The sequence below is a fragment of the Dasypus novemcinctus genome, chromosome 2 (genome assembly GCF_030445035.2).
Source record: "Dasypus novemcinctus isolate mDasNov1 chromosome 2, mDasNov1.1.hap2, whole genome shotgun sequence".
NCBI classification, from domain to species: Eukaryota; Metazoa; Chordata; class Mammalia; order Cingulata; family Dasypodidae; genus Dasypus; species Dasypus novemcinctus.
In genome coordinates, this window is record NC_080674.1 from 47,490,710 (window position 1) to 47,517,843 (window position 27,134).

General features: G+C 36.3%; 1 protein-coding gene across 8 annotated transcripts in view; it reads left to right on the top strand.

The window, feature by feature from the left end:
• Positions 1-27,134, top strand: part of NNT (nicotinamide nucleotide transhydrogenase) — a 100,525-nt gene that overhangs the window by 40,101 nt on the left and 33,290 nt on the right. For all 8 annotated transcript variants that reach the window (XM_058308751.2, XM_071208080.1, XM_058308747.1 and 5 more), the window contains 10 exons: positions 3,118-3,251; positions 3,605-3,796; positions 4,348-4,501; positions 7,299-7,460; positions 11,285-11,395; positions 12,261-12,406; positions 13,690-13,885; positions 15,952-16,185; positions 17,712-17,872; positions 21,695-21,874. In XM_058308751.2, the coding sequence (XP_058164734.1) occupies positions 3,118-3,251; positions 3,605-3,796; positions 4,348-4,501; positions 7,299-7,460; positions 11,285-11,395; positions 12,261-12,406; positions 13,690-13,885; positions 15,952-16,185; positions 17,712-17,872; positions 21,695-21,874 (1,670 nt within the window). The remainder of the gene's footprint in view (positions 1-3,117; positions 3,252-3,604; positions 3,797-4,347; positions 4,502-7,298; positions 7,461-11,284; positions 11,396-12,260; positions 12,407-13,689; positions 13,886-15,951; positions 16,186-17,711; positions 17,873-21,694; positions 21,875-27,134) is intronic.

Below are 27,134 nucleotides of genomic sequence, written 5' to 3' on the forward strand. Positions count from 1 at the left end.
TTGTACTTATATATTTTTTTTATTCTTACTCAGGGTGAACATTTTTTTTCCATGTGACTGTTACTATTTCACTTTTTTATTTTTATTTTTTTTGAGACTGTAACTGTTTTGCTTTTGATTGACCATTTGTATTGTTTATCTAATAGAATCTTAGTGTTTTGTTTATATTTAAATTTCTTTGAACTTTTCATTGTATTAATTCTTTTAGCCAGTATAACCACGAGCTAGGTTTTTATTATAAGAATTTAAAAAATCAAATCAATTTTATTGATGCATATTAATAAAGCATAAATCCATCCAAAGTGTACAATCACTGGTGTTTGGTATAATCACATATTTGTGCATTTTATTAATTAATTTTGTCATATTTATTTTTTGCCTTTTAATTTTATGTGTTTTTTTTTTTTTTGGGATTATGATATATACATATTTAAATCTTTTGATGTTTTTCTTTATAATTTGTTCCATACTTTTAAGTTTAGGAAGTGATTTTTTATCCAAAGATTAGAGAGATAGATATATGTCAGCATTTTCTTTTTTTTTTTTCTTTTTCTTTATGCCTTGATTCTTTTCTTTTATAAATAATTTGGAGTTACCTAGAGTATACTAGGTTTGGGTAGAATTTTTTCCCCACAACATTTAACTAATCATTTGCATTAAATTTTTATCATGTGAGGAAGCTAGGGTAAGATAGTATTTTGAAATTGCCTTCTCAGTCATTCCCTCTCTTGACCTGTTCTTTTGAGAATTTGCTCACTCAGAATTTTTATTTACTACCCTGCTTCTCTTTTGGCTTTATTTTCTTCCCTTCTGTTTTCAATTTTCATTTTTGCACTTTCTGTAATTTAAAAAAATTGATCAATGTTTGAGGGCAGCTGCACTGTATTATATTCATAATTGTATTCCCTGTAGCCCTTGTTAAAATGATTACAAAATTAAAACAAGCTTTTATAGAAAACTTGGGAGATAAAGAAAAACACAAAAAGAAAATATTACCACTTAAAGATACCTTGGTATAGTTCGGTACAAAACCATGCAGAATATACTATAAACTATAAATATACTATATATTAGGTACACCCATATGTAGTATGTACAGGAATCTCAATTGTATGTGGTTTGTACCCCAGTATTCTCATGCTTGACTAAAACTAGATATGCAAGGTACCTTGGTTGAATTACAGTGGATAGGCAGGGTTGAGGAAAGGAATACTTCTGAGAATTTTGAAAAGTGGTAAAGCTACCAGAACTTGGGGTTGTCTTTGGGAAAAATGTCTCTTGATTCTTTGCTCTTTGATAGACACACAGAAGAGAGAACCAGAGATCATCTAAAAAATCATGTGGTAGCTAGCCCAGTGTGCTGAAGCAGAGGGTCCAATGGGGCAGTAGTAAAAGGAAATACTGGAAAGAGCCCTCCAGCTCATGGAGCAAGGCCTTCAGTAGAAGTCTTAGGATTTGGACTCCATCCTGGAAGTATAAAGTTTATAGCAAGCAAGCAAGAAGTAAACACCCCACTTACATTTATAACTTTCCCCCCACATGTGCTCAATAAAGGTTAATTTTCTTTTAAGATTTATTTATTTTACTTTATTTCTCTCCTCTTCCCCACTCCCGCCCCAGTTGTCTGTTCTCTGTGTCTATTTGCTGCATGTTCTTCTTTGTCCACTTCTGTTGTTGTCAACAACACGGGAATCTGTGTCTCTTTTTGTTGTGTCATCTTGTGTCAGCTCTCCATGTGTGTGGCGCCATTCCTGGGCAGGCTGCACTTTCTTTGGTGCTGGGCGGCTCTACTTACGGGGTGCACTCCTTGTGCGAGGGGCTCCCCTATGCAGGGATACCCCTGCATGGCAGGGCACTCCTTGTGCACATCAGCACTGCGTGTGGGCCAGCTCCACACGGGTCAAGGAGGCCCGGGGTTTGAACTGCGGACCTCCAAGTGGTAGACAGACGCCCTAACCACTAGACCAAGTCTGCTTCCCAAGGTTAATTTTCTTTTATGGATCATATGTATTCCTGTCAAGTGGATTCTATAATGCAAATTTAATTTTTCATTGATTTCCATTTATAACATTGACAGATTTACTAAAGTTTTGTAAATATGGAGTTTAAAACTTCCAAAAGAAGAATTAAAAGATAATCAAGCTAGTAATTCTCTATTTTCATACTACCAAGTTGGTTTTCTTTTGATTTAGGTATTTGAATTTTTTATGGAATTTGAGCATGATAATAAGCTGACAGTATGAACCCTCCTTTAACATACTTACGTATTATAGCTTGAAAAAATCCTAGTGTTTAGGTTTATATCTTATATTAAGAATTGATGAACTTCCTAAAACATGTGAAATTAAAACTTATATGTAAGAATTGGTGGACTTCTTAAAACATGTGAAATTAAAATGTGAACCATCTCTTGAAGACAGTGTTCACCAGGGGAACAGGGAACACTATATTCTCAGTACCAGAGGCACAAAATAAATAGTTGTTGAGTGGGGAAAAAACTGTATGAGTGATTCCTAAACCTTGTGGAGATGTGGTATCCCACTGTTTTTCTTTCAGGATGCTTTCCTCTCTCTACCTGAAGTTATCCTGTGTTAAATTAAGGACATTTAATATAAAATTTTGGAGAACTTTGTGACATTTGTCAAGGTGATTGGAAATACTGTATTTTGCAATTTGTAAATTACTATTAGATATACATATGCTTGACGTTTGTGATCTTTATGAATTGTCATATTGTAAGAACATTGCTTTCTTAATATCTTATCATGTAATTTTTTCTTTCTTTTTTTAACAAGGAAGCAAAATGTTTTTTTCTTTGTGAGTGGTACTGGGTATATGATCATCTGGGAAGAGCAGTGCTGGCAGGGAGTCCCATGCTGAACAGGTGGTGAGGCTTGCTTGCTCCCTCCTGCACACCAGCTATGGAGATCATACTTTTCAAACTTATCCCTTAGAAGAATGGGCCATCTCACTTGTGTTGTAGACTTTAGGGATCTCTTGGAAATAGTTAAAAATTCAGATGTTAAATTCCTGAGTGCCCAGAGACTGGTGTAATAATTGGAAGAATATGGGGGTTTTAAAAATTGTAGTATAATTTGTACTGTTTGCTTTCGTTAGGTAAGAGAGCTCCAGTTTTGTTTCGTAAAGAAATGATTGAGTCAATGAAGGAAGGTTCAGTTGTCGTGGATTTAGCTGCTGAGGCTGGCGGAAACTTTGAAACCACCAAGCCAGGAGAACTTTATGTTCATAAGGTATGCCTGAAAGGTTCTTCTATCTGTGAAACAGTTCTCACCTCTTGAGTGATTTGTGCGGTGGTATTTATTCCTTTAAATACTTGGAGAAACTGGGGCCTAGAACTTTAAAAAATTATAATAGGCACACTTAATTCAAGCTCCTTTTGAAATATGTATTTCAAAAAATATATATTAATATAAATATATTAATCTCTATGTTATATATAATTTATTTATATATATCACTATATAAAATAAATGTATAAATTAATGTATACTAATTATAGATTACTATGTACTAATAACAATATATGTTCAAATCTTTATTAATAGAATAACAGGCCCCTCTGACTGTTTTTTTGTTTCTTTAGGGGATTACTCACATAGGCTACACAGACCTTCCCAGCCGAATGGCCACCCAGGCTAGCACCCTGTATTCCAACAACATCACTAAACTCCTGAAGGCCATCAGTCCTGACAAGGATCATTTCTATTTTGAAGTGAAAGATGACTTTGACTTTGGTACAATGGGTCATGTTATTAGAGGAACTGTTGTGATGAAGGTAAGTAATGTGCTCTCTTTCTTCCTAGGTTTTCAATGTAAACTTATTTCAGGATTTCTGTTTATAGCAGAGTCCTATTTTGGAATTGAGATGTATTCTAATTAGGCATTGATGTGTTGCGTTTATATCATAAAATTGTTTACAAATGAAAAATATCAAAAAAATATTCAAAGGATATATGGAACCATGTGACTAACTCAATATAAGTGCTGCTTTTGAAAACAGAAACAAAACAAAATAAAACAAAACAATTGAATAAAATAAAAATTATAAGATCCGCCAGCTTTCCCTCTTTTAAGGGTTTGAGCTGCATTCTTCCATATATGTTCTATATACATAAATATTATATATTTTTGTACATATGTGTACCACAAACATATATTTATATATATATATACACTATATAAAGTGGTAAAAGTGAAATTATATACATTTATATAACATTATTATTTTTAAAATGTCACTTTTCAACAGGTTGTACAGTGATCTATAAGTGTTTCTGAAATGCTGGGATTGACTCTTTAAAAATGCTATTTTCTAATCTCTGTTAGGATGGGGAAGTGATTTTCCCAGCTCCTACACCGAAAAATATTCCTCAGAGTGCCCCTGTGAAACAGAAGACAGTGGCTGAGCTGGAAGCTGAAAAAGCAGCTATTATTACACCCTTCAGGAAGACAATGACATCGGCTTCTGCATATACAGCAGGTAAGGATCCCATTTATTAGGATTTACTCCTGATTATTAGAATTTTTAAAATTATGTATTAATTGTCAAAATTAAAATGCTGTTGCCCTTCTTTGGATTTCTTTATAATTGGGTCTGTTAGGATCGATTTTTTATAAACATGCTACTAGGCCCATCTCTGTGGAATTGGAGCCTGCCTTGATAGCTTACCCCAAGAGACAGCATTGTGCTACATGCTGGAATGAATGCATGTGAAATAATATACAGAATATTAATGCTTCCCTTTGATAGAAAATATTTTTTAAGAATCACTAATATTTTATCTACATCAAATATATTGAATGCTATATATGCATATACATGTTGTGGTTTTTTGGAGGTTTGTAAAACATTAATTGTGATTGTTGCGTAGTTTGGTGAGGCTGGAGAATCAAATATTTGGCTTGAGGAATAAACACTAAACATATAGCCCTTGATTGTTTAACTAACATTCTGTTATTACCTAGTAAAATATAGCCAATATTTTAATTTTTACTTATCTTTTTACAATTGAACAGAAATTCTTTGTTTTTAATTCATCTTCATGAAACTACTAAAACATTAGTATAAAATGATAAATGTTCATCCTTGCTATGAATTGTTAGAGTTTGAAATACTGATATTTGATTTGGTTTCTCTCCCATGGAATTAATTTAAAATGTTTAGATCTGATTAGAGCCAAGACAAAACAAAATAAAATACTATAAAGAATTAAGCACCAGCACCAGGCACACAAAATTCTTGTAGATTCAGCATTCTCCAAATTCCCATGTGAGTCCAGATGTTTTAAAGCTAAATATGTAACTCTCTTTGAATAAAGAGCAAGTCTCAGCAAAATGATTGAAAAAGCCTCTAGTTGTGAATGTTGTGCGTAGATGGGGCAGTGTCCCTATTTGCACTTATTTTTGAAAAAGGAGATAGATATTGTATTGTACATGAGGGATATTTTAAGTAGGATTGCAAATTTCCATTTCTTTGAACTTGATAAGAAAATAGAGCAAGGCATATATAGTAATTTATTTTTCTGGGTTTCTCTTATATTTGTTGAGTCATGGTTTATTGTGTTTTAATAGGTATGACAGTGGCATATTCCAGAGTGTAAATGGATGGCCTTATATTTGTTTTTCTTTACCTTGAACTTCATCCTTTATCTTAAAAACACGTTTTTTTCTCCTTGTGTATATATTAGAAATCTGTTGAATATCATTCTTCAAAGGTTGTGATTTGCTTTTTTCTTTTTTTTCTTTCTCTTCTTTTCGTCTGTTATATGGACTATAGAAACAGCACATTTGACATTATTAAAGAAAATACATTAGTTTATTAAATAGTTGATAAGGAAATCTTCAGATGTGTGGTTTCTAATGTGTCCAACAAATTGGACTGAAGATTATGATAATTTAGTTCTTCTTGACTAATGTGATAATAATAGCTAACATTTATTCTAGGCTCTGTGCTAAGCACTTCCATGCATCAGCTCATTTATTCCTTATAAGAATTCAATGAAGTAGGTGTATTGTTATTTTCCTTTTATAGATGAAGATAGAGAGATTTGATAATTTTATGCATGAAAACACTGAAGCACAGAGAGGTTAAGTAACTTTTCAGATCATACCGTTAGCAAGCAGCAGAGCCAGGATTTGAACCAGGCATTCTGATTTAAAATGTATTCGTAACCACAACCCTACACTATTTCTGTAATGTTTAACTGGAAGGCAAAATGATATTCTTTCTGACTCTCCCTCTAGATGGTTAATAGATCATGCACTGGAACCTTGGAAATGGTGTATGTGGATAGAAAATCTAAATTGCAGTCTTACTGAAAAAATTGCAGTCTTATTGAAAGTTTTAAAGCCAAATAAAATTAATATCAATTCCTAGATGTTCCAGCTCTGCAACTTATAAAGTGATAGTTTTTTTGAAGGAGGAAAGGTACCTTAACTGGGAAGTTAGGTCCTAGCTCTCTGGACACCCGCTATCATTATGTTTTACTGACCACTAGGTAACCCTTTCTTCTGTTGCAGAACAGCTGTCCACATGTTTGCTATTAAGGAAGGCGATAATTAAAGATGTATGTTCAGAACTGACTGTTTGTATTCTGCACATTCTTAATTTAATTTGTATTTTTTTTTCCTTTTTCTTTGTAAAATCTTGTTTGCTGACTTGGTGCTGAGGCTAGAGCTGCCCGCCCTGGCCAGCAGTCCAGTCCAGATTCAGGAGCAATTGCAAAACTTCTGTCCTGGGTGGGTGGAAGCCATATGTTTTGGGGAAGTGCTGGAGTGAATGAAATCCTTCCTACTCTTAAAACCCCTCTTCCTCAGCCAAATCTGAGAGTGACATAAAATTGGCTTCATTAAAGTCCTGTCTTACAAAGGCTTGCCCAAGTAGAAATGCTTTGGTAGATCCTCTCTAGGCCTACAATTCTGGGATAAATACGCTTGTATAAACACATGTGGCATTGTCAATGGAAGTTAAACAGGGAAGAAGACAAGCTCCACGGAGGAAAATGTGCAAATTGTTATTAAGGCGACGCATAAATACTACCACATCTTTACAGTTTTGGAGGGTGGTAGGAGTTGGATTTTGTCCAAGATACCCTGCAACCACCCCTTTCACTTCCTAATCAAGAAATGTCTGAAAAAATCTGCCCATTATTATTGGCAAAGGAGTGAAATTTCCTTTGCATTGACTATTCCACGTGTTTGTGTATGGGTGTATGTGTGTGCTTTTAATCTTACTGAGGTAATCGGATGTCAGCTCACGTTGGATTTTCTCTTTCTAGGTCTCACTGGTATGCTGGGTTTGGGCCTAGTGTCTCCCAATTCAGCCTTTTCTCAGATGGTGACCACTTTTGGCTTGGCCGGCATTGTGGGCTACCACACAGTCTGGGGGGTGACCCCGGCTCTCCACTCACCACTGATGTCTGTGACTAATGCAATCTCAGGTTTGTTCTCATTTTTTCTCATCTTAGGTTTTCACAGGCTTGTTTAACTCTTGGAGTGGTTTCAATGAGGGCTTATAAAGTCTGCATTTTCAAATTGTATCACTTGGAGTCTGGTGTTTTGGTGGTGGCAGAGGGTGTGAGGGCGGGGTGGCATTGTTAAGGAAAAGAGGCTGTGGGAGTGTGACAGACTTTGGGACTGCTCCCATTTCTAGCAGCACAGATTCACTGTTACTTCTTTTCGTCTATGATTTCCTTTAAGAAAAGGATTCCACTGATAAAACTGGAAAACCAGAGTTTCACAGAATCATAGTTGCGGTATCTTCTAGGGGCTCTTCTTGGATTGCAAGGCAATGAGCCATACTTGACATCAAAGTCACCCCCTGAAGTTTATGGGATGAGAAGTGCAGGTTGGCAGTGGGGCAGCATCAGGCATTTCTTTTGGTGTGAGTCTTCACAGCAGTACATGTAGCAGTACACACAACTGCCTGGAAGCCCTTTGGTTTGGCACCAGTGATGGCTCAGGTATGAGGCAATAAGACCCACATTGGAGAGGCAAGGAAGCTGCCCTGTGTTGGAAGCCTCATGGCCCCAGGAGCCGTGTCTCATAACATTTTCACAGGCGTAGATTCCAGGGTCTCTGCAGGGAACATATCTAGTTCCAAGAGTCACTGTATTCAGAAAAGTCCAAAGCTGTGGCATTGCCACCAGATATTTATAATTCAGGAATGGTTCCTTCCAGTTTACATACAATCTGTCCATGTAGATTTTTTACCATAAACAATGTTATCTAGTAACATAATTGTTTTTGTAATTTTTATCAGGTTTCCAGGGAAAAAGAGAGAGTTAGAGAGGTCAAATTCTTATGCAGCAGAAAAAGGCTTTGTTAGCCCCTGAAAATTGTTTATACCATTTCAATGAAGATTCAAGACAGCTTCCTTTTTTTCCCACCTCATTTTTTTTAATGGTGAAAATATAATACAACATAAACTTTCCCATCTCAGCCACTTCCAAGCATACCATTCACATACAGCATGGTGTGGAATTAATCACATTTACAATGTTGTGCTACTCTCATCACCATCTGTTACCAGAACTTTCCCAGGCACCGAACAGAAACCATACACTCATTATGCATTAACTCCTCATTCCCCCTTGCCCCTGTCACTGGTAACGTGCACTCTACTTTGTTTCTCTATGAATTCTCATTTCCTAGCTATTCCTTATAAGTATGATCATACAATATCTGTCCGTTTGTGTCTGATTTATTTTAATCAGCATGATGTCTTCAAAGTTCATCCATGGACTTCATTTTTGTTTTTTGTTTTTTTTTAAAGGTTTATTTCTCTCCCCTTCCCTCCCCCCCAGTTGTCTGCTCTTTGTGTCTATTCACTGTGTGTTCTTCTGTGACCGCTTCTATCCTCATCAGCGGCACCAGAAAACTGTGTTTCTTTTTGTTGCATCATCTTGTTGTGTCAGCTCTCCATGTGTGCAGCGCCATTCTTGGGCAGGCTGTACTTTCTTTTGCGCTGGGTGGCTCTCTTTACGGGGCGCTCCCCTGCACGGGGGACACCTCTGCGTGGCACGGCACTCCTTGCCCACATCAGCACTGCACATGGGTCAGCTCCACACAGGTCAAAGAGGCCCGGGGTTTGAACCGTGGACCTCCCATGTGGTAGGTGGATGCCCTATCCATTGGACCAAGTCCACTTCCCCTTCATTTGTTTTTAAGACTGAATAATATTCCATTGTACATAACACATTTTGTTTATCTACTCATCTTTTTTTCTATGTTATTTTTTGTTAAAGTTAATAGATCACAAGGGACGTTACATTAAAAAACATAAAAAAAACCCACAAAAAACATGAGGTTCCCATATAACCCACTTCCCACCCCCCCCAACTTCATCATTTTTGTAAATTGTAAATTTTTGAAGATATATACATCACAAAAAAAAGTTACATTAAAAAATATAAGAGGTTCCCGTATACCCTCCACCTCCCCACCCCACTCCTCCCCCATCATTGTGGTATACTCAACACACTTGTTGCACACATTTTGGGGCACTGCTGCACCACATGGATAATAGTGTAACCCTGTAGTTCACACGTTCCCCCAGTATATTCAGTGGGTTATGGCAGGATATATAAGGTCCAGCATCTGACCCTGAAATATCATTTAGAGTAACTCAGTATCCCAAAAATGCCCCCACATCACATCTGTACTTCCCTCTCCCTGCCCTCAGCAAATACTGTGGCCACTTTCTTCACCTTGATGCTAAAATTTCTTCTATTACTTGTCACAATGGTTTTATAGCAGAATATCAGTAAGTCCACTCTAGTCCATATTTTATTCCTCCATTCTGTGGACCCTGGGATGGTAATGTCCTCTCCACCTGTAGATGAGGATAGGGCTTAGATTCCACATGGATGATGGACACAATTTCTCTGCTTACAGTTGTAGGCACTCTTGATTCCCTGGTGTGGTGGTTGACCATCTTCACCTCCCTGTTAGCTGACCTGGGTAAGACCAACCAACCAGAGAGTAGGAGTCACCACTCTGCCGAGGCTCAGGGGCCAGCTGGCACATGGGCAGTCCAGAGACCACTCATCTTTTAATGGGCACTGGATTGTTTCCACCTGTTGGCTATAGGTATACAAGTATCTGTTAGAGTCCCTGCTTTCAATTCTTTAGGGTATATACCTATAAGTGGTATTGCTGGGTCATGTGGCAGCATTATATTTAATTTTTTGAGGAACCACCAAACTGTTTACCACAGTGATGGCACCATTTTATATTCTCACCTACAATGTACTAAAGTTCTATTTCTCTGCATCCTCTCCAGCACTTATTATTATTATAGTTATTATTATTATTACTAATAGCTAGTCTAGTGATTGTGAGGTGGTATCTCATTGTGGTTTTGATTTGCATTTTCCTAATGGCTGAAGATGTTGAACCTCTTCTCTTTTCATGTGTTTATTAGTTATTTGTATGTCTTCCTTGGAGAAATGTCTATTCAGGTTCTTTGCTCATTTTTGTTTGGGTCGTTTGTGTTTCTGTCATTGAGTTGTAGGGGTTCTTTATACCTTCTGGATATTAACCTTTATCAGATATATAGTTCCCAAATATTTTCTCCCATTGTATTGATTGTCTTTTCACCTTCTTGATAATGTCCTTTCATGTACAAAAGTTGTTAATTTTGATGAAGTTCAATTTATCTATTTTTTCTTTTGTTGCTTGTGCTTTGGTGTAAAGTTTAAGAATCTATTGCCCACAATAAGATTGTGAAGATATTTCCCTATGTTTTTTTCTAAGAGTTTTGTAGTTTTAGCCCTCATATTTAGGTTGTTGGTCCATTTTGTCTGCTTTGCCTTTTTTTTTTTCAATCCTCCTCTTGCAGCTTTTTGCGTGCTGTCTGCTCTCTGTGTCCATTCGCTGTATGTTCTTCTGTGTCTCTATTTATTTATTTAACCCCTCCGCCTCCCCCCGTGGCTTGCTTGCTGTCTGCTCTCTGTGTCCATTCGCTGTGGGCTTTTCTGTGTTCTCGCTTGTCTCCTTTCTTTTTGTTGTGTCACCTTGCTGAGTTGGCTCTCCATGGCATCTGTGGGCTGGGCAGCGCCAGTGGGCGAGTCTGCCTTTACAAGGAGGCCCCGGGACGTGAATCGAGGGCCTCCTCTATGGTAGACGGGAGCTCATCTGATTGAGCCACAGCCGCTTTCCAACCTTGCCTTTTGATATAGAGAACCTTCCCTTTTATGAATCTGTGTAAGTGAGGGCCTTCAGCTATCACATTTGATTGACCACATTGATGCTTTCTTCCTAGGGTTGACTGCAGTTGGTGGGTTGGTACTGATGGGAGGACATTTGTATCCTACCACAACTTCTCAGGGCCTTGCTACTCTTGCTGCATTCATATCCTCAGTCAACATTGCAGGTATGGACAACAATGAAAGTATCCAGAGTGCCCCATCTACCTAGTGGAGATAAATCAGTAGAGAATAGGACATTCTCATTTCAAGAGCTTAATTGTGCCTTTTTAAAATATTTCAATCAGACCATGATGCTCTTTGTGAAGGAAAATTAGCTCTTTTGTTCATCTGTAGTTTTTAGAAACTCTTGATAAAGAACACACCCCTCCAATGCTCCAAAACAAACAAACAAAATGATGTCTCGCTACAAGTTAACTAGAAAACTGTTGAATGCATAGTTCTGAATTAAGTTGACTTGGACTATCACCATAACATCTATAAATAAGTGTAATTTTAGATAAAATTTTAGCCTTTGGCCTTATCCCTAGCCAGTGTTTGTTCCTGAAAACTGAAAGCCTAGCCCATCACTTGTGTCTGAAACTCATTTGATGCTATTTTGTTGTTAAAAATGGTTTAATGTGTCCAAGAAACCTGATGGCTGTTGATATGGTATTTTTTCTTTTAGCAATTATTATAAGGTTTAACAAACAGAATAACATATTAAAGGAAAGTTAATGACCTTTGATCTTTTGCATTCCTAAACTGTTTGAATGGCTATTTCCTTTTAGTCATGCAGAAATAGTTGGTTCTGCACACTGATAGCATGTTTTCTTCTTGAAAAAACTCAGCCCCCGCCTGCCCCTGCTTCCAATGGAACTGACTTGAGTGATAGAATCACCTTTAATTTTGAGGTTCTAAAATGCTACTTAAAATTATATTTAGCCCTAGATGATAAAGGTGTATTTAAATAGAAAACTTATAGTACTTTTAAATAGAATCATGTTTCTCAGTGAGATACCTCTTTCTGTTTTGTATTTCCTTTTGGATTAGGTGGCTTTCTGGTGACTCAAAGAATGCTGGATATGTTCAAGCGACCTACTGATCCCCCAGAATACAACTACCTGTATATGCTCCCTGCTGGCACCTTTGTTGGAGGATATTTAGCTGCCCTCTACAGTGGTTATAACATTGAACAAGTAAGAGGCTCTTTTGGAAGTTTGTATTTTTGCTACTATGTTTTCTTCCCAAATAGATTTGAGATTATATTCACTAAAATTCAAGCATATGCAACAATAATCATAAAACCATTTTGGTAACCTCAGCATTCGTCCAAGCATCAGGCCTCTGGATTCTAGAAGTGGATTTGTCTACCAACTGAATGTGCTAACATGGGTTTTCCTATTTGTCCCTAAGTTTTTCCATATGTAAAAATAGTTGAGATGGTTATTAATATGCTCTTTATGTACCTGGATGGATTAATGTAGGGATATAATGAAATAATCGGTAAAATTTTTGAAATATTTTATTATTAAATATTATTAGTCCATTTCCTGCTTATTTTCTTCCTCTATAAATGTAGTACATCATTTCTTGTTCCCTGTTTCCACAACTGTTGGTGAAGAGCTCCATATACCAAGTCAATTAAAAAAAGATAGTTTAAAAATTACTGCTATACAGAAAAGTGGAAGTAATCAAATTAAACTTTGAAAGTATCAGGTTTAAGTAAAATTATAATAGAGCTTCAACTTTGTTGTGATCTCAGTATTTCCATTTTTTATTCAGTGTTTATCACTGGGTTGTAACCTCCTTGAGAGCAGGAATCAGGTCTTGTTTTCTCTGCTGTGTTCCCAAAATGCAGTATTTTTGAATGAACAAAATCTTTTCTGAGAAGAGTTGGAATGGTGAGTCGGCCAGACTTATGTTTGAATCCCAAATTTGCCATTTACTAATCATCTGTCCTTGGAAAAATTTCATAATCTCTTTAAGCTTCAGTTTTCTCTTTGAAAAATGAGGATGATGATTCTTTCCTCCTGTGGCTTTCATGAGACTAAATTACAACATAAGTAAAGTACGTGGTGTGTCCTTGCACTCAATGACATCAGAGATTGGCTTCTTTACAGCTTTTGACCAGGTGTAAATTTTCAGAATTCTGAAAATCAGCTCATTAAGTCTATCTGTAATTTTCTATATAACTCCATTTAAATTTAGGCACTCTTATATGCATCATGCATGAAATCAAAAGCAGAAGAAACTGATTTATATAAATGATAGCATCACAAGTACAATTTAAAATATTTAATATGTTAATATTCCTAATGTATAAGAAAATATATTGAAAGATGATTTCACGTTGGCTCCTCTATTGTTTGAATTTAAAATTGGTCTTAGAAAAATCATGTTTCCTCAAGAATGGTCTTCCCAATGTCAGTAGACTCAAGCTCATGTTAATTTCTCTCTCTCCCCCCTTTCCTTTGAAAAGATCATGTACCTGGGCTCAGGTTTGTGCTGTGTTGGTGCCCTGGCTGGCCTTTCCACCCAGGGAACAGCTCGTCTTGGCAATGCACTGGGTATGATTGGGGTTGCTGGAGGCCTGGCAGCCACCCTCGGAGGTCTAAAACCAAGCCCAGAATTGTTAGCTCAGATGTCTGGAGCAATGGCTTTGGGCGGCACCATCGGTAAGCACTTGTGGGGTTCTTACTCTTAGAACAACTGAAGGCAGTTAGGCTCAGAGAATTAAGAGAAGTTCATTGGGAATAAGATCTTTTAGTAGTAGCACTTCAGTTACTGAGTATATATTTCTATTTGAAGCCCATGTTGAAAGAGGAATTAAATTGCCTTAATGGAAGTTGCTCCAGTGAATATTATTTTAGTGATAATTCATCCCAGTTGGTGTAATTCTCATTCAAGTACAAACATTTTTAAAACATTGAGTAAGTGCATCACTGAGTTGAAAGAGTGGGCTAAAAACAACAAACCCTGAACCTGGTTCTTATTTTCCTTTCCTGGCTCTGTCCAGCCAGCTCATTATAGAATAGGAGATTGGAATAATCATATATGTGGTGTGTATAGGCTCATCTTTTGTTTTGTTGTGCATAAATAATGGAAGATTCTGTTTCATAGACCTGTAAAACTTGAAAAACACCTGTACCAGCAGAAAAACTACTGTTTATTCATTGATGTGCTGGGACCGATGTTAAATTTTCAGGAATTTTGCAAGCTGGTTGTTAAACATAGTCATTTATTAAAAAAGGATTTATATAAATGTAAATTTAAATAAATTAAAAACAAAAGTAATACTAAATCTTAACATTTCTAATTAATTTTCTAGATATTTTTTTATGCTCCTGAGGTTATTTACTACTATTGTATCTGTATGGCAGAAATATTATGTAATTATGGGTTAATGCACATGTCTTCCCAACTTCACATTTAGTGGCATCCCATTGGTAGCTTGAAATCAGCCATAAATAGGAGTAATTACACTGTTAAAATCAACAAATGCCACAAACCTAGGCTTGATTTATTGTTTTGTTGATTGTTCAGACCTAAGAAAGTAATGGAGAAAGTGTTAATATACAGCTTAAATTTAAATGTGTGTTGTGTCTATAGCTGTTACATTGTGAATTGCACAGAAATTCAGCAGATATTCTTTCAGAATTTGAAAAGTATTATCAGGTTCAGCAAAGTCATTTGCATCATTGACGGATGAGTGCAGTTCTTACATATGTCTTCGCTGTTTCACTTTGTCGAACTTGTTAATATAAACAACAATATCAGCCAGTGTTCTTGTTTTTGTTGAACTATATTCATTCATCAGGTACCAATAAACAGCCAAACATAGGTTGGCTATGGATACAAGAGTTTGGCAAAAATCAACAAAAGTATTTTATGAAAATCAGTTGGCTATGTGGAATTGACAATGAAGAGTATTGTAAAATTTTCAATTTGCAAATTGTGTATTACATACCTTTATATCAGTCAAAACTCATATATTCATTTGTATATACACATTTTTTCCTTCCCCAGGGAGCTGGTTGTTAAACATTGACCGTTACACCAATGGTCTTAGGCCTCCTTTTATGTGAGACCAGGATAGCCTTTGAGTCCTTTCTTGATAGTTCCTAGAAAAACTCTAAAAGGAAAATGCTTGTGCCATGGTTCATAGCAGGTAAACAGTGAGACCTGATCCCAGCAAGTATATTGAGCCCCACTGTGTATCACCTACCTATAATCATGCAACTCCTTTCAGAGTCTCCTAATTTGAACCTTTCCTACACAGATATTTGCATTTCTTTACCAATAGTCTTGGCTTCCACTCACCCAGCTGAAAATGTAGGCCTACTTCATATTCCAGCTGTTTTTTGTGTGATCAGGAACAAGAGTTCCTGCAGTGGGGGGAGCTTAGGTGTGTTTAACCGGAGCTTTAAGTATTCTGAAGAGCTAGGGTAGGGGAGTGTTTGAAGGTTTTGAGAGGAAGGGGAAGACGCATGCATTGATTTGATGTGTTTGGATTTTTTGGAATTTGGCTGTGGTTAGGTGTGTTGAGGAAAGTTACTATTTTGAAGGGGTATAAGGCTTATGTCTTTCCTTCTAAGAACCCCTGTAGAGGATATTTAGTCTACATTAGGAACCAGATAAATATTTATTGGTGATAGGGATGGAAACTTGTGTGATCATTATTGTGGCTATTTCTCAAAGATCTGCGAGTTTCAATTTCTCTTTGACCTTCATTTCCCAACAGGCCTGACAATTGCCAAACGCATCCAGATTTCTGATTTACCTCAATTAGTTGCTGCTTTCCACAGTTTGGTGGGTTTGGCAGCTGTGCTTACTTGCATAGCTGAGTACATTGTAGAATATCCACATTTTGCTGTGGACGCAGCAGCAAATCTCACCAAGATCGTGGCTTACCTCGGTACTTACATCGGTGGTGTTACTTTCAGTGGGTCTCTTGTTGCCTATGGAAAGTTGCAGGGTAAGTGATTCAACAAAACAAAATATCTATTGCTTAGGCTTTAGGGAGTCATTTCAATGAGAAAATAATTTTATAGTAGAATATGTTACGTGAAGAGTATCTGCAAAGCACTCAGAAATATAGGAAGGGTTTTTTCCCCTCATTAATATATGGCTTCCATTTATTGATCTTCAAAAATCTCATTAAGCTTTGAAGCTGTTGTTTCTGTAGACAGCTAGTGGAGGAAACTAGTGCTCAATAATTTGCCTAGAGGGACCAATTGACATTTGGTAATACAGTTGAACAAATAATAATAGCCTCAGTGTAGTGTTCACAGAAAAGAATGTTTCCGGACTAGAAAGCATCGTATTGAACAAGTTTGTGTGATTAATAAACCGTGCTTATTTTGAAAACAAATACACATTTTATCGCTCTATCATGGCATCTTTTGCTACTGTTTATAAATAGATCATTATGAAAATGGAAGTGGAGGAAAAAACCCATATTGGCTACTTTCAGGATTTTCATGAAAAAGGAGTCATTAGAGAAATTTATTCATGATTTTAAAGTCTGGTCTTGCCTTCCAGCAAATAAGTCTTTAAAATTAAATGTGTGGGTGGCGGACTTGGCCCAGTGGTTGGGGCGTCCGTCTACCACATGGGAGGTCCGCGGTTCGCGGTTCAAACCCCGGGCCTCCTTGGCCCGTGTGGAGCTGGCCCATGCGTGGTGCTGATGTGCGCAGGGAGTGCTGTGCCACGCAGGGGTGTCCCCTGTGTGGGGGAGCCCAATGCGCAAGGAGTGCGCCCTGTAAGGAGAGCCGCCCAGCGAGAAAGAAAGTGCAGCCTGCCCAGGAATGGCGCCGCACACACAGAGAGCTGGCACAGCAAGATGATACAACAAAAAGAAACACAGATTCCTGTGCCGCTGACAACAACAGAAGTGGGCAAAGAAGATGCAGCAAATAGACACAGAGAACAGACAAATGGGGGGGGGAGGGGAGGGAAATAAATAAATAAATCTTTTAAAAAAAAAAAAAATTAAATGTGTGACCGTCCATGAAAAAGAAGCTCCAAACACACTTGTTTCTAAGCCTCATGCTTAGAAACAATTAATAAACAGGGTTTTTCTACCTTGGGCTCATTTGATAGAACCAGAAATGCTAATGTGCTAGGACTTTGTATTGAGGCTTTAAATAAATAAAACCACAAGTAACACCTTCTGTGTATGAGTCATATGAGGGGAAAAAAACATTTTTCAAGAATTTATGACGAAGTGTAAAGAAATTGTTATGTGATCAAAGTAGGGAAAAGAACAGTTAAGTTGAACTCTACTTTTCCTATTTCCATTAGTGTTACTTGTAAGTGCTCTACTTTTCGTTTATGTTTCAGTACCTGGTAGTATAAAGTGGTATTTTAAATACCGTGCTATTATTCTAATATTAAGTTTTGGTAGTTGAAGATTAAAGGACATTGATTTGAGAGTGTGTGTGTTTGTGGGGCATTTTGGCAGCACCTTCTGGGTTCTGACTACCATGTGCTTGGTTCTAGGTATCCTGAAATCCGCCCCTCTTCTGCTTCCTGGAAGGCATTTCCTCAATGCGGGCTTGCTGGCTGCCAGCGTGGGTGGAATAATCCCATTCATGATGGACCCAAGTTTTACTATGGGCATTACCTGTCTGGGGTCTGTGTCCGCTCTCTCTGCTATCATGGTAAGAAGTCAGAGATTGAAAGAAGATATTTAGCAAGAGTATTGTTATGATTACATTTTAACCTTTTAAATTTTGATCTCTTCAAGGCTGTTGATAGGAAAAAGTGTTAAGATGATGGTACATGTTCATTTTTTAGAATCTGGAAAACAGAGAAAAATAGTGAAAATCAGTCTTTCAACTTGTAATGGTCTCTTTCAAAGTTGTGTCACGTGGTTCTTGATTTGTGACACCCTTGCCTCTTTGGGATCCTTTTACTGAATCATGTGTTGGTAAATAAAACCCAAGAGTTTCAATTCTATTCATTAGGCGCCTTTTGTGTGACAAGCCCTGCACAACAGTGCTGTAGAGGTTTACTTAGGAAGTATCAAATAGCCCTTGTCTGTTAATAGTTCTTACTTTCATTGGAAGAAATGACATCTAATCAAAGAATTATATAAAATGAAGTACTGCTAGTAAACCCTCTATGTTCAGTGAGGCCCTTAGTTGTAGATTTGATCTCTCACTTCCTCTCTAACTTTTACATTTGGTATATTTGTCTAGACAGTATTCTTTTGTTGTCTGTATGTTACAGCTTAACATTTTATTATATCTGTGTATGATGCTGTTATATACAGCTCTGTTATTTATTGATTACTTCATGTTTGTGTTGTCTGATGTATACCTGCTATACAAGATTCGTGTTTTAAGTTTCTTTTATCATCTATAGTGCTTAGCACAAAGCCAGACATGTAGTAATAGCTTAGCAGACACTTTGCTGGCTGCTTAATTCAGAAGCACAGGTTTACAGTATTTATAAGACAATACTTATTTTTGTGTGATTCTAAGAGTTAGACTATAATTTTAGCACAGAAACTTTAGAATATTAAAAAGTAACCTAAAATTCTATCTTTATCTGACCAGTGGTGATCCAATCTTATTCTGCCTTATTATTTTGTTTTATTTTAAACAAAGGAAAAATCGTTTTGATGTTTTTTTAACGATGAAGAAGTGATAAAACATCTCAAAATCAAACCTATAGCTTAGAAATGTGAAACTTTTAAAAAAAATGTTATTTTTGAAATAAGATGAATTTGATATTTAAAAGGTATTTATTGGCCATATGAGAATGTTTGAATAAGATAAAGTATTTTGTGGACTTATTTTGACTATTTTTAAGACATGAATATAATCACATCATAACAAATTCAAAAAATGTAGGAGTATGTAAATAAAAAGCAAACGTTTTCTCCCAATCATTTTTTCCCCTTTCACAGTGATAACTACAGCTAACAAATTGGTGTATACCTCAAGACTTTAAAAAATGCACCTATACTCATGTATATGTTCATAGACAAATAGTTTTTTTAATATAAATGAAATTGTGCTATATATATTGTTTTATACTTTGCGTGTTTTACTTGACATCTTAGGGTTTTTATTTTTTCATGTCAGTTCACATAGATCTACCTCTTTTTATTTTTTTAAACTGCTACATAGTGTTAGTTTGAGTGTGCTATAGTTTATTTACATAATTATAAATCACACAATGCAATGTTCTAATTTTTGCTTTAGTATATTAATTTTCTGTTGCTTCATAACAAATTGCTACAAGTCTAGTGGCTTAAAACAACATGAATTTATTATTTAATAGTTCTACAGGACAGAAGCCCGCAGACAGCTGAGCTAGACTGCCGGCTAGGGAGTCACAAGACTAATATCCAGGCGCCAGCTGAGCTGTTTCTTTCTGGAGCTCAGGGTCCTCTTCCAAGCTCATGTGGTTGTTGGCAGAATTCAGTTCCTTGTGGTTACGGGACTGAGGTTCTGTTGTCTTGCTGACTTTTGGCTGGCGTTCCTCTCAGCTTCCAGGCGCTAGCTGCAGTTCTTTGACATGTGATCCCATCCGTATGCCCTCTCATACCTTTAATTTCACTTTTAGGAAGGACCCAAGGGCCTTTTAAGGACTCACCTGATTAGGTCAGGCCCTCCTAGATAATTTTCTTTTTAACTCACAATCAGTGGATTAGTGACTTAATCGTGGGAGTGTTATTCCGTCATATTCACAGGGCCTGCCAACTCTCAAGGGGAGGGAATTATGTAAAGTGTATACATCAGTAGGCAGGAATCTTGGAGACCATCTTAGAATTTTGCCTATCCCACAAATAATCATGTGAATTTTAGAGAAATTAAAAGGAAAAGAATATTCTTCATATTTACTCACATATTTTGCCATTTTCAGTATTCTTTATTTCTTCCTATATATTAGAATTGCCATCTGGGATCATTTTCCTTCAGCCTGAAGAATTTTCTTTAGCGGTTCTTGTAGGGCACATTTGCTGACAACCAATTTTCTTAGTTCTTCTTTATTCTGCCTTCATTCTTGAAGGATTTTTTCTCCAACACTTTAAAGATGTCCTTCCACTATGTTCTCGCCTCAAACTGTTTCTGATGAGAAGCCTGTGGATGGTCATATAGTTGTCCCCTTGTTTGTAATGTATTATTTTCTCTGGCCGTTTTAAAGATTTTCTCTTTATTTTCAGTTTTCAACCATTTGGCAATGATGTGCCTAGGCATGGCTTTGTTTGTATTTATCTTGCTTGGCATTTACTGTGTTTCTTGAATTTGTAAATGTTTTGCTTTCTTCAAATTTGGGACAATTTGGGGTCATTTTTTCTTTAAATATTTTTTTCTGCCTTATTCTCTTTTTCCTTTCCTTCTGGCATTCCAATTACATGTTTGTTATTTTTGATACTTTTTTTTTTTTTCATTTTTTTCTCTCTGTTCTTCACAATGGATAATTTCTATTGACCTATCTCCAGATCAACAGGTCTCTCCTCTGTCATCTCCAAACTGCTGTTAAACCAGTTCAGTGAGTTTTTATATTACAGATATTGTATTTTTTCAGTTCTAGAATTTCCATTTGGTTCTTTTTCATACCTTCTACTTTCCTGCTGAGATTTCCTATTTGTTTATTAATTACAAGCATATTTTCCTTGTTGTTCTTGAGTGTAGTTAAAATAATATTTTAAAAATCTTTATCTACTAATCCAACATTAGGGCTCTTTTGGCTTTTCATTTTCTTCCTATGTTTAGTAATTTTTGATTGTATCCTGGATATTGTGAAAGAGTCATAGAGACTTTGGAGTCTCTTATTTTCCTCTAAAAAGTATTTTTTGTTTTTGTTTTTGTTTTTGTAAGCAGTTAACTTGGTCTTCTTCAAATTCTTAGTTCTTACTCTCCTGCTTTAGGGATCAGCTGCAATTTATTGTTATTTTATCTTTGACACTATTGCTTGGAGTCTTCCCCTTGTATAAATATTTCAGGAGTCAGCCAGAAATTTGAGCATGGTTTATATGCACAATTTTGGACTTTCTTTCTTAGGCTTGCTTCTTTGCAGGATTTTCCTCTTTGCTTCCAGCTGCTGTAGTCACCCCAAACACTGTCCTTGGGCTCATCAAGCGAGTAAGACTCTGCGTTTATATCCTACTTTTAGTTGTACCACTTGGCACTTGGCAGGGGTTGGCCCTCAGGCTAAAAGCCATAAAAACTGAGAAATTCATGCAGGGCTGCTACTTTTTTCCAAGTGTAGATGTCCCTCCAGTTTCTGCCTGCTTTTTGTCACTGCTTTTGTTTAGGAATTTTTTTTTTGGTCTGTTGTTCACAGTTATTATACCAAGAGGAAGGTTGGTCAGCTAGGAGGCACTGGGCCATTACCCCAAGTGAAGTGGAACATCTATGTAGATGTATTGATTAGAAAACAGGAATGATTAAGAACCAAGATGTTAAATGTCAGGTGCCTTGTTTTTGTGTTACTAATTTTGAGTTCTCCTTTGGTTTTCATCCTAGGGCGTGACTTTGACGGCTGCTATCGGGGGTGCTGACATGCCGGTGGTCATCACAGTGCTGAACAGCTACTCGGGCTGGGCCCTGTGTGCAGAGGGCTTCCTGCTCAACAACAACCTGCTGACCATCGTGGGTGCACTTATCGGGTCCTCTGGTGCTATCCTGTCCTACATCATGTGTGTGGTAAGAACCATGCTGTTTTAATTTCCTACACTGCTCAAAAGAAATGCTATGAAATGGGTCGGGTTAGACAGTGGGAATCTATTCACTCATGGTTTTAAGGCCGGGAAAATATCCAAATCAAGGCATCAAGACAATGCTTTTTTCCCAAAGACCAGCTACCAGCCGTCCTGGCTCCTCTCTCACAGCAAGGCACATGGCAGCGTCTGCTAGTGTCTCCTTTCTCTTCTGGGTTTCCTTGATTTCAGCTTCTTGTTTCCCTGGCTTTCTCTCTCTCTCTGTCTTTATACCATTTATAAAGGATTCCAGTAATAGGATAAGACCCATCCTGAATGAGGTGGGTCACACCTTAACTGAAGTAGCTTCATCAAAACGTCCTGCTTCCAGTGGGTTCACAGCCACAGGAATGGATTAAATTTAAGAACATGATTTTCTGGGGTACATACAGTTTCAAACACATATTTGAAAGAAAATTGCAATGATGATCTGAATGTTTTTGTCTTTTTTTTCATTTGTAGTAAAAATAAGTATGTCAGTTTTCTTTTCAGCAGAAATATCAGTGTTTCTTATGAATAAATCTCTTAAATTGCTTTCTCAAATACCTACTGTGGATAATTAGGACATGTAAGTATAAAAATAAATATCTTCTAATGCCTCCCTCCCTCTGGAGATAAACACTTGAAGATTTTGTTTTCTTTCTTTCCATATTTTTTTTCCATGTGATTTGCATATATTTATAAGTCTCATTGTATCATTTATTGTTTCATGTTCATTTTTTAAAATCCTACATACTATATTGTTGATAACATCCTATCATTGACAATGCTTTCTAAACATTATTTTAGGGGACTACCTATTTACCCATCATATGAGTATACAAAGTTTAATTTTTCCCTAAAGTTGTACATTTTAGAGGTTGATATTTTTCTTCATTGTACATAATAAATCTTTGGTATTTATGATTTTTGTCTTTGGATGGAATCTTAGAAGTGAAAGGGTATGCTTACTTTTATGGGCTCTTTACGTTTATTGCCACATTGTTTCCAGAAAGCTTGTTCCAATTTACACTCCCACTGGTCTTCTATAAGACTGCCTATCTTGAAGTATATGGTCAGCATGTTTTTTTTTTTTAAAGAATAGAAAAAAGTAACAGCACAAATATTTCTTAGCTTCCTTTTTGTTTCTAATTCTCTTTATGACAAGAAGATACCCTGCAAATAATTAGAGGTTTGCCTAGTAGACGTTTTCAAATTGTAGATATTATTATCTAAATAATAGTTTTAAATAACTGTGAAAGTCAAAGCATGGAACTGAGTAAAATTAGTATGTGACTTTACATTGATAAATATTTCACACAGGAAAAGGATACTTAGTTTACCTTGATTTTTAAATTACAATATGAAAAAATAACTTACTTTACAACTCAGTAGTATCCTTACATGTTATTTGAAAATCTCATTGTAATTGGCATGCTGAAGTTAGCTTTTTGTGATAAAAAATTATTTTTGTTTCTTTGGCCATACTGCAAAATAAATAAAGGATTTGATAGCTTAAATTCAAAACAGGCAAACAGATTTTTAAATTACTGAAGTTGTTCAGATTTGGAAAGGTTGGAGATTTGCCTTCTGCTTGAAAATGGTCATGCTTTTGGATTAAAAAAAATTAATCTTTATTAAGAAGAAAGAAATTTATTCGGTTGATTAGATACACATTTTTCTATAAAAATGAACTTTTAGTCTATAGTTTGACTTTGTTTTATTTGGTGAATCTGAGTGACCAGCAGAGGGAAGCAGATTTTCATTATTACTTAAGAAACTTGTGGTTTGACAGAAAACTGTTTTTTAAATTAAGTGGGAAGATTTGACTTTAAACAAAGGCAGTGGCATACTGATACTGGGGGTGCTTTTATGTAGTTCTCCGAGTATCATCCTGGGTACCTTTTTGACTTTATTTAGCTTTTTTTCCTTAAATGGTTTTCTTCAGTTTCTTATATTTATCAGGAATAGTTCCCAAATTTTCATCTGTCTGCCTGTCTGTCTTTCTCTCCTTTTCCCTCTTTATTTAGTTTCCTTTATTTTTATTATTAGAGTAGCCTTAATAACAATAGTAGCTGCTGTAGTAACTGTTCTGGGAACAGTCATTACAGTAAGGTGGTAAGAGTCACCTCTTGAACATACTCTTTTCTGTGTGTGCTTCTGTCGTCATACCAATTTTCTCTCAGTCTTTGATTATTTTCTTAGTTCAAATTTTTCCAAACACAATTATTTGGCCACAAGGACTAAGATCTTTTTGTTGGCTTTTGATATTGACAAGTTGATCTCCACACAGGAGGAACTAGTTGGAGCTTCCCCTGGGGATGCATGGAAGTGCTTATCTCACTGCACACTCTCTACCTTAGTGTTCTTACAAAATGTATAATAATAACATATAATAATATGCCAACAGAAAGAATCTTGCTGTATTTTTAGGTTTTGTAGGTAGACATGCAGCTTAAGGTGGTTCATAATAATAAAAATGAAATAATTGCCCACAATTGGACATAGTATAATTCTGGGTTTTTTACAAAGGCATTTTACTGGGCGCTTTACAAATAGTAGTTCAATTAATCCTCATGTTAATTCTAGAGGACATCTTATTCTCATTTTAGAGTGAAGGTATTTAAGGCACTACCTTTCATTTACCTTGCTGTTTATGAATCCTGACCTAGCACATTGTATATTCAAATGGCTCTAATATTCAATAAATGCATATTGGATGTATCTTTCATTTGTTAGCTCATTCCATTGTTTGGAATTCTTGCTGGATAGGTTATGATAGCAGATATGCTAGGGTTGATATGATACCAATATGTCAGCCTTCATTGTTTTATTATTTCTTGAAGGAAATGTGTAACTCCACACCAGAATATAATGGCTTTATTTCTTGAGAGGGAATGGGATGTACCCCAATTGACTAACTGGCAATCCTTAAAACTGGATTTTTGTTCTGACAAAGAATTCTTTTGGGTGTCCTCTGAGCCTAATGCTGTGGTTACGCAACACTTAATATTGTAAATACAGAGAAATGTCGATAGTATTCAAACAGCTCAACTGAATGAGTTGCTTTATATCCAGATATCATATAGACATTAACCTCTTTATGATTTTACAGTTCTTATACTTGAGACAGTGTCCAGACTATCTGGGAAATAGAGGGCTTGCAAAAATGGAACAGCATTTCCAGACTAGATTTTCTGACTTTTGCATTTTGCAGTTTGTTTCCAAATAAAAATAGAACACAATGAAGTGACTCAAAAGCCAGACCAAAAGGTTTTTTTTTTTTTTGTGATCACTTAACTAGCGCCTACAAAGATTGAAGTGAGAGATGCTGATAAATGTCATATATATTATTTATTGCTTTGACTTTGTCTGCTGTTTGACTTTTCCTTTGTTTTCAGATTTATTTCTTATAAGTGTGCCTGGAATTATGTGAATTAAGGTTCTCTTTAATGTGGCATACAATTTTCATAATAGGGTTTAATAGCTTAATAGGAACAGTCTTGGAAAGTGTGGCAAATACTTTGTCTTGGAAGCTGGGAACTCTTCATTCTACTGATCAGTGGTCACAGCGTAATCTCATTAATCACTTAAGCAAGAAAAGAAAAGAAAAGGAAAGGAAAGAAACTAAAAACAAAAGCTAAACTTATGTTGAAAATATGTTCCAATAGTAAATTTAGAACTAAAAAGTAATTTAGCTTCCAAGATACCACATGATATGAGCTTAATGGTGATAAAATTGTGGATATGTGTTTAATAGGTTAACTTTGTTAAACTACTGTTTGTTTCCCTTCTTTTCTCCCTAAAATGCTATCACAAATGGTATACATTAACTAAATAGCCTCAGAAAATTCTTTCCTTCATTTCCATTCAGTTTTTTTTTCAAGATTTATTTATTTATTTATTTCCCCTCCTTCCATTGTCTGCTGTCTGTGTCCATTCATGTGTGTTCTTCTGTGTCTGCTTGTATTCTCATTAGGTAGCTCCAGGAACCAATCCTGGGACCTTCTGGAGTGGGAGAGAGGCAGTCATTCTCTTGTGCCACCTTAGCTCCCTGGTCTGCTTCATCTCTTATTGTCTCTTCTCTGTGTCTCTTTTTGTTGCATCATCTTGCTGCACCAGCTCTCCGCATGGGCCAGCACTCCTGCATGGGCAGCACTCCTGCATGGGCTAGCATTCTGCACAGGCTGGCACTCTGCATGGGCCAGCTCTCCACATGGGCCAGCTTACCTTCACCAGGAGGCCCTGGGTATCGAACCCTGAACCTCCTATATGGTAGACGGGAGCCCACTTGCTTGAGCCACTTTCACTTTCTGAATGATTCCTTTTAAGCCAAATTGGAATAGAGCAACTATTTCCCTCTACAGTATTGTGTGATTCAAGTGATGGAGCCTCTTTGGATGGTTGACTTAAAAAAAAATTGTAACAAAAATATCTCATTGACTGAAACAGTTCTTCGAGTTAATTTTTAAGGGCAAATATTAAGTGGATCGTATTTTTGGTTACTTAATTTTAGAATCCTGCAATTAAAACTTGAAAGGATTTATCAAAATCAACAAATGTTGAGTGTTTGAGGAGTCTCAGGTATGAACGATCTGATTTTCATTAAACCTTGGATTTAAGTATGGGAAAATGAGTGAAGAATTTAATACTTCATGTCAGATTAGAACTATTTACTTAAAAAACATTAATTTTTTATGACCTGCATATGACTGTTAATAATATACTTAAATATATCTAATGTTTATGTATGTAAAGATATTCCAGGTTTACTTTATATGTTAACAATCTTGGGCAAATTTATCAGAGTTTGGGCTCTCTGAAATGTGAATGTTGAATCTGATAAATGAGCTTAGGCAGAAGGAACAATTACAAGTAATCCTGACAACATTTTGATCCATCATCTTTGATGCTTATGCTGCTTACATGCTGCCTTTTGTATCGTGTGACTCTCTGTTCCTCTTTTGCATTCCTTTTTCTCCCTGACATTTCCTGTCTTCCACTTCAGCAGTGTATGTAAATGTCTCCCCAAGATGATGACATGGTTGGCCATCTTTGCATGGGTGGCCATGTTTATTTTCCTGAGGTGGCACTTACCCTTGAAGATCACCAGGTGCTTTTTGCTCTTTTAATATATATTTTTGAAGTAACAGATTGACATGTAGCTTCTTATTGGTATAAACAATAGATCAAGGATATGTTTATTATGGTCCTGAATATAGGGTTTA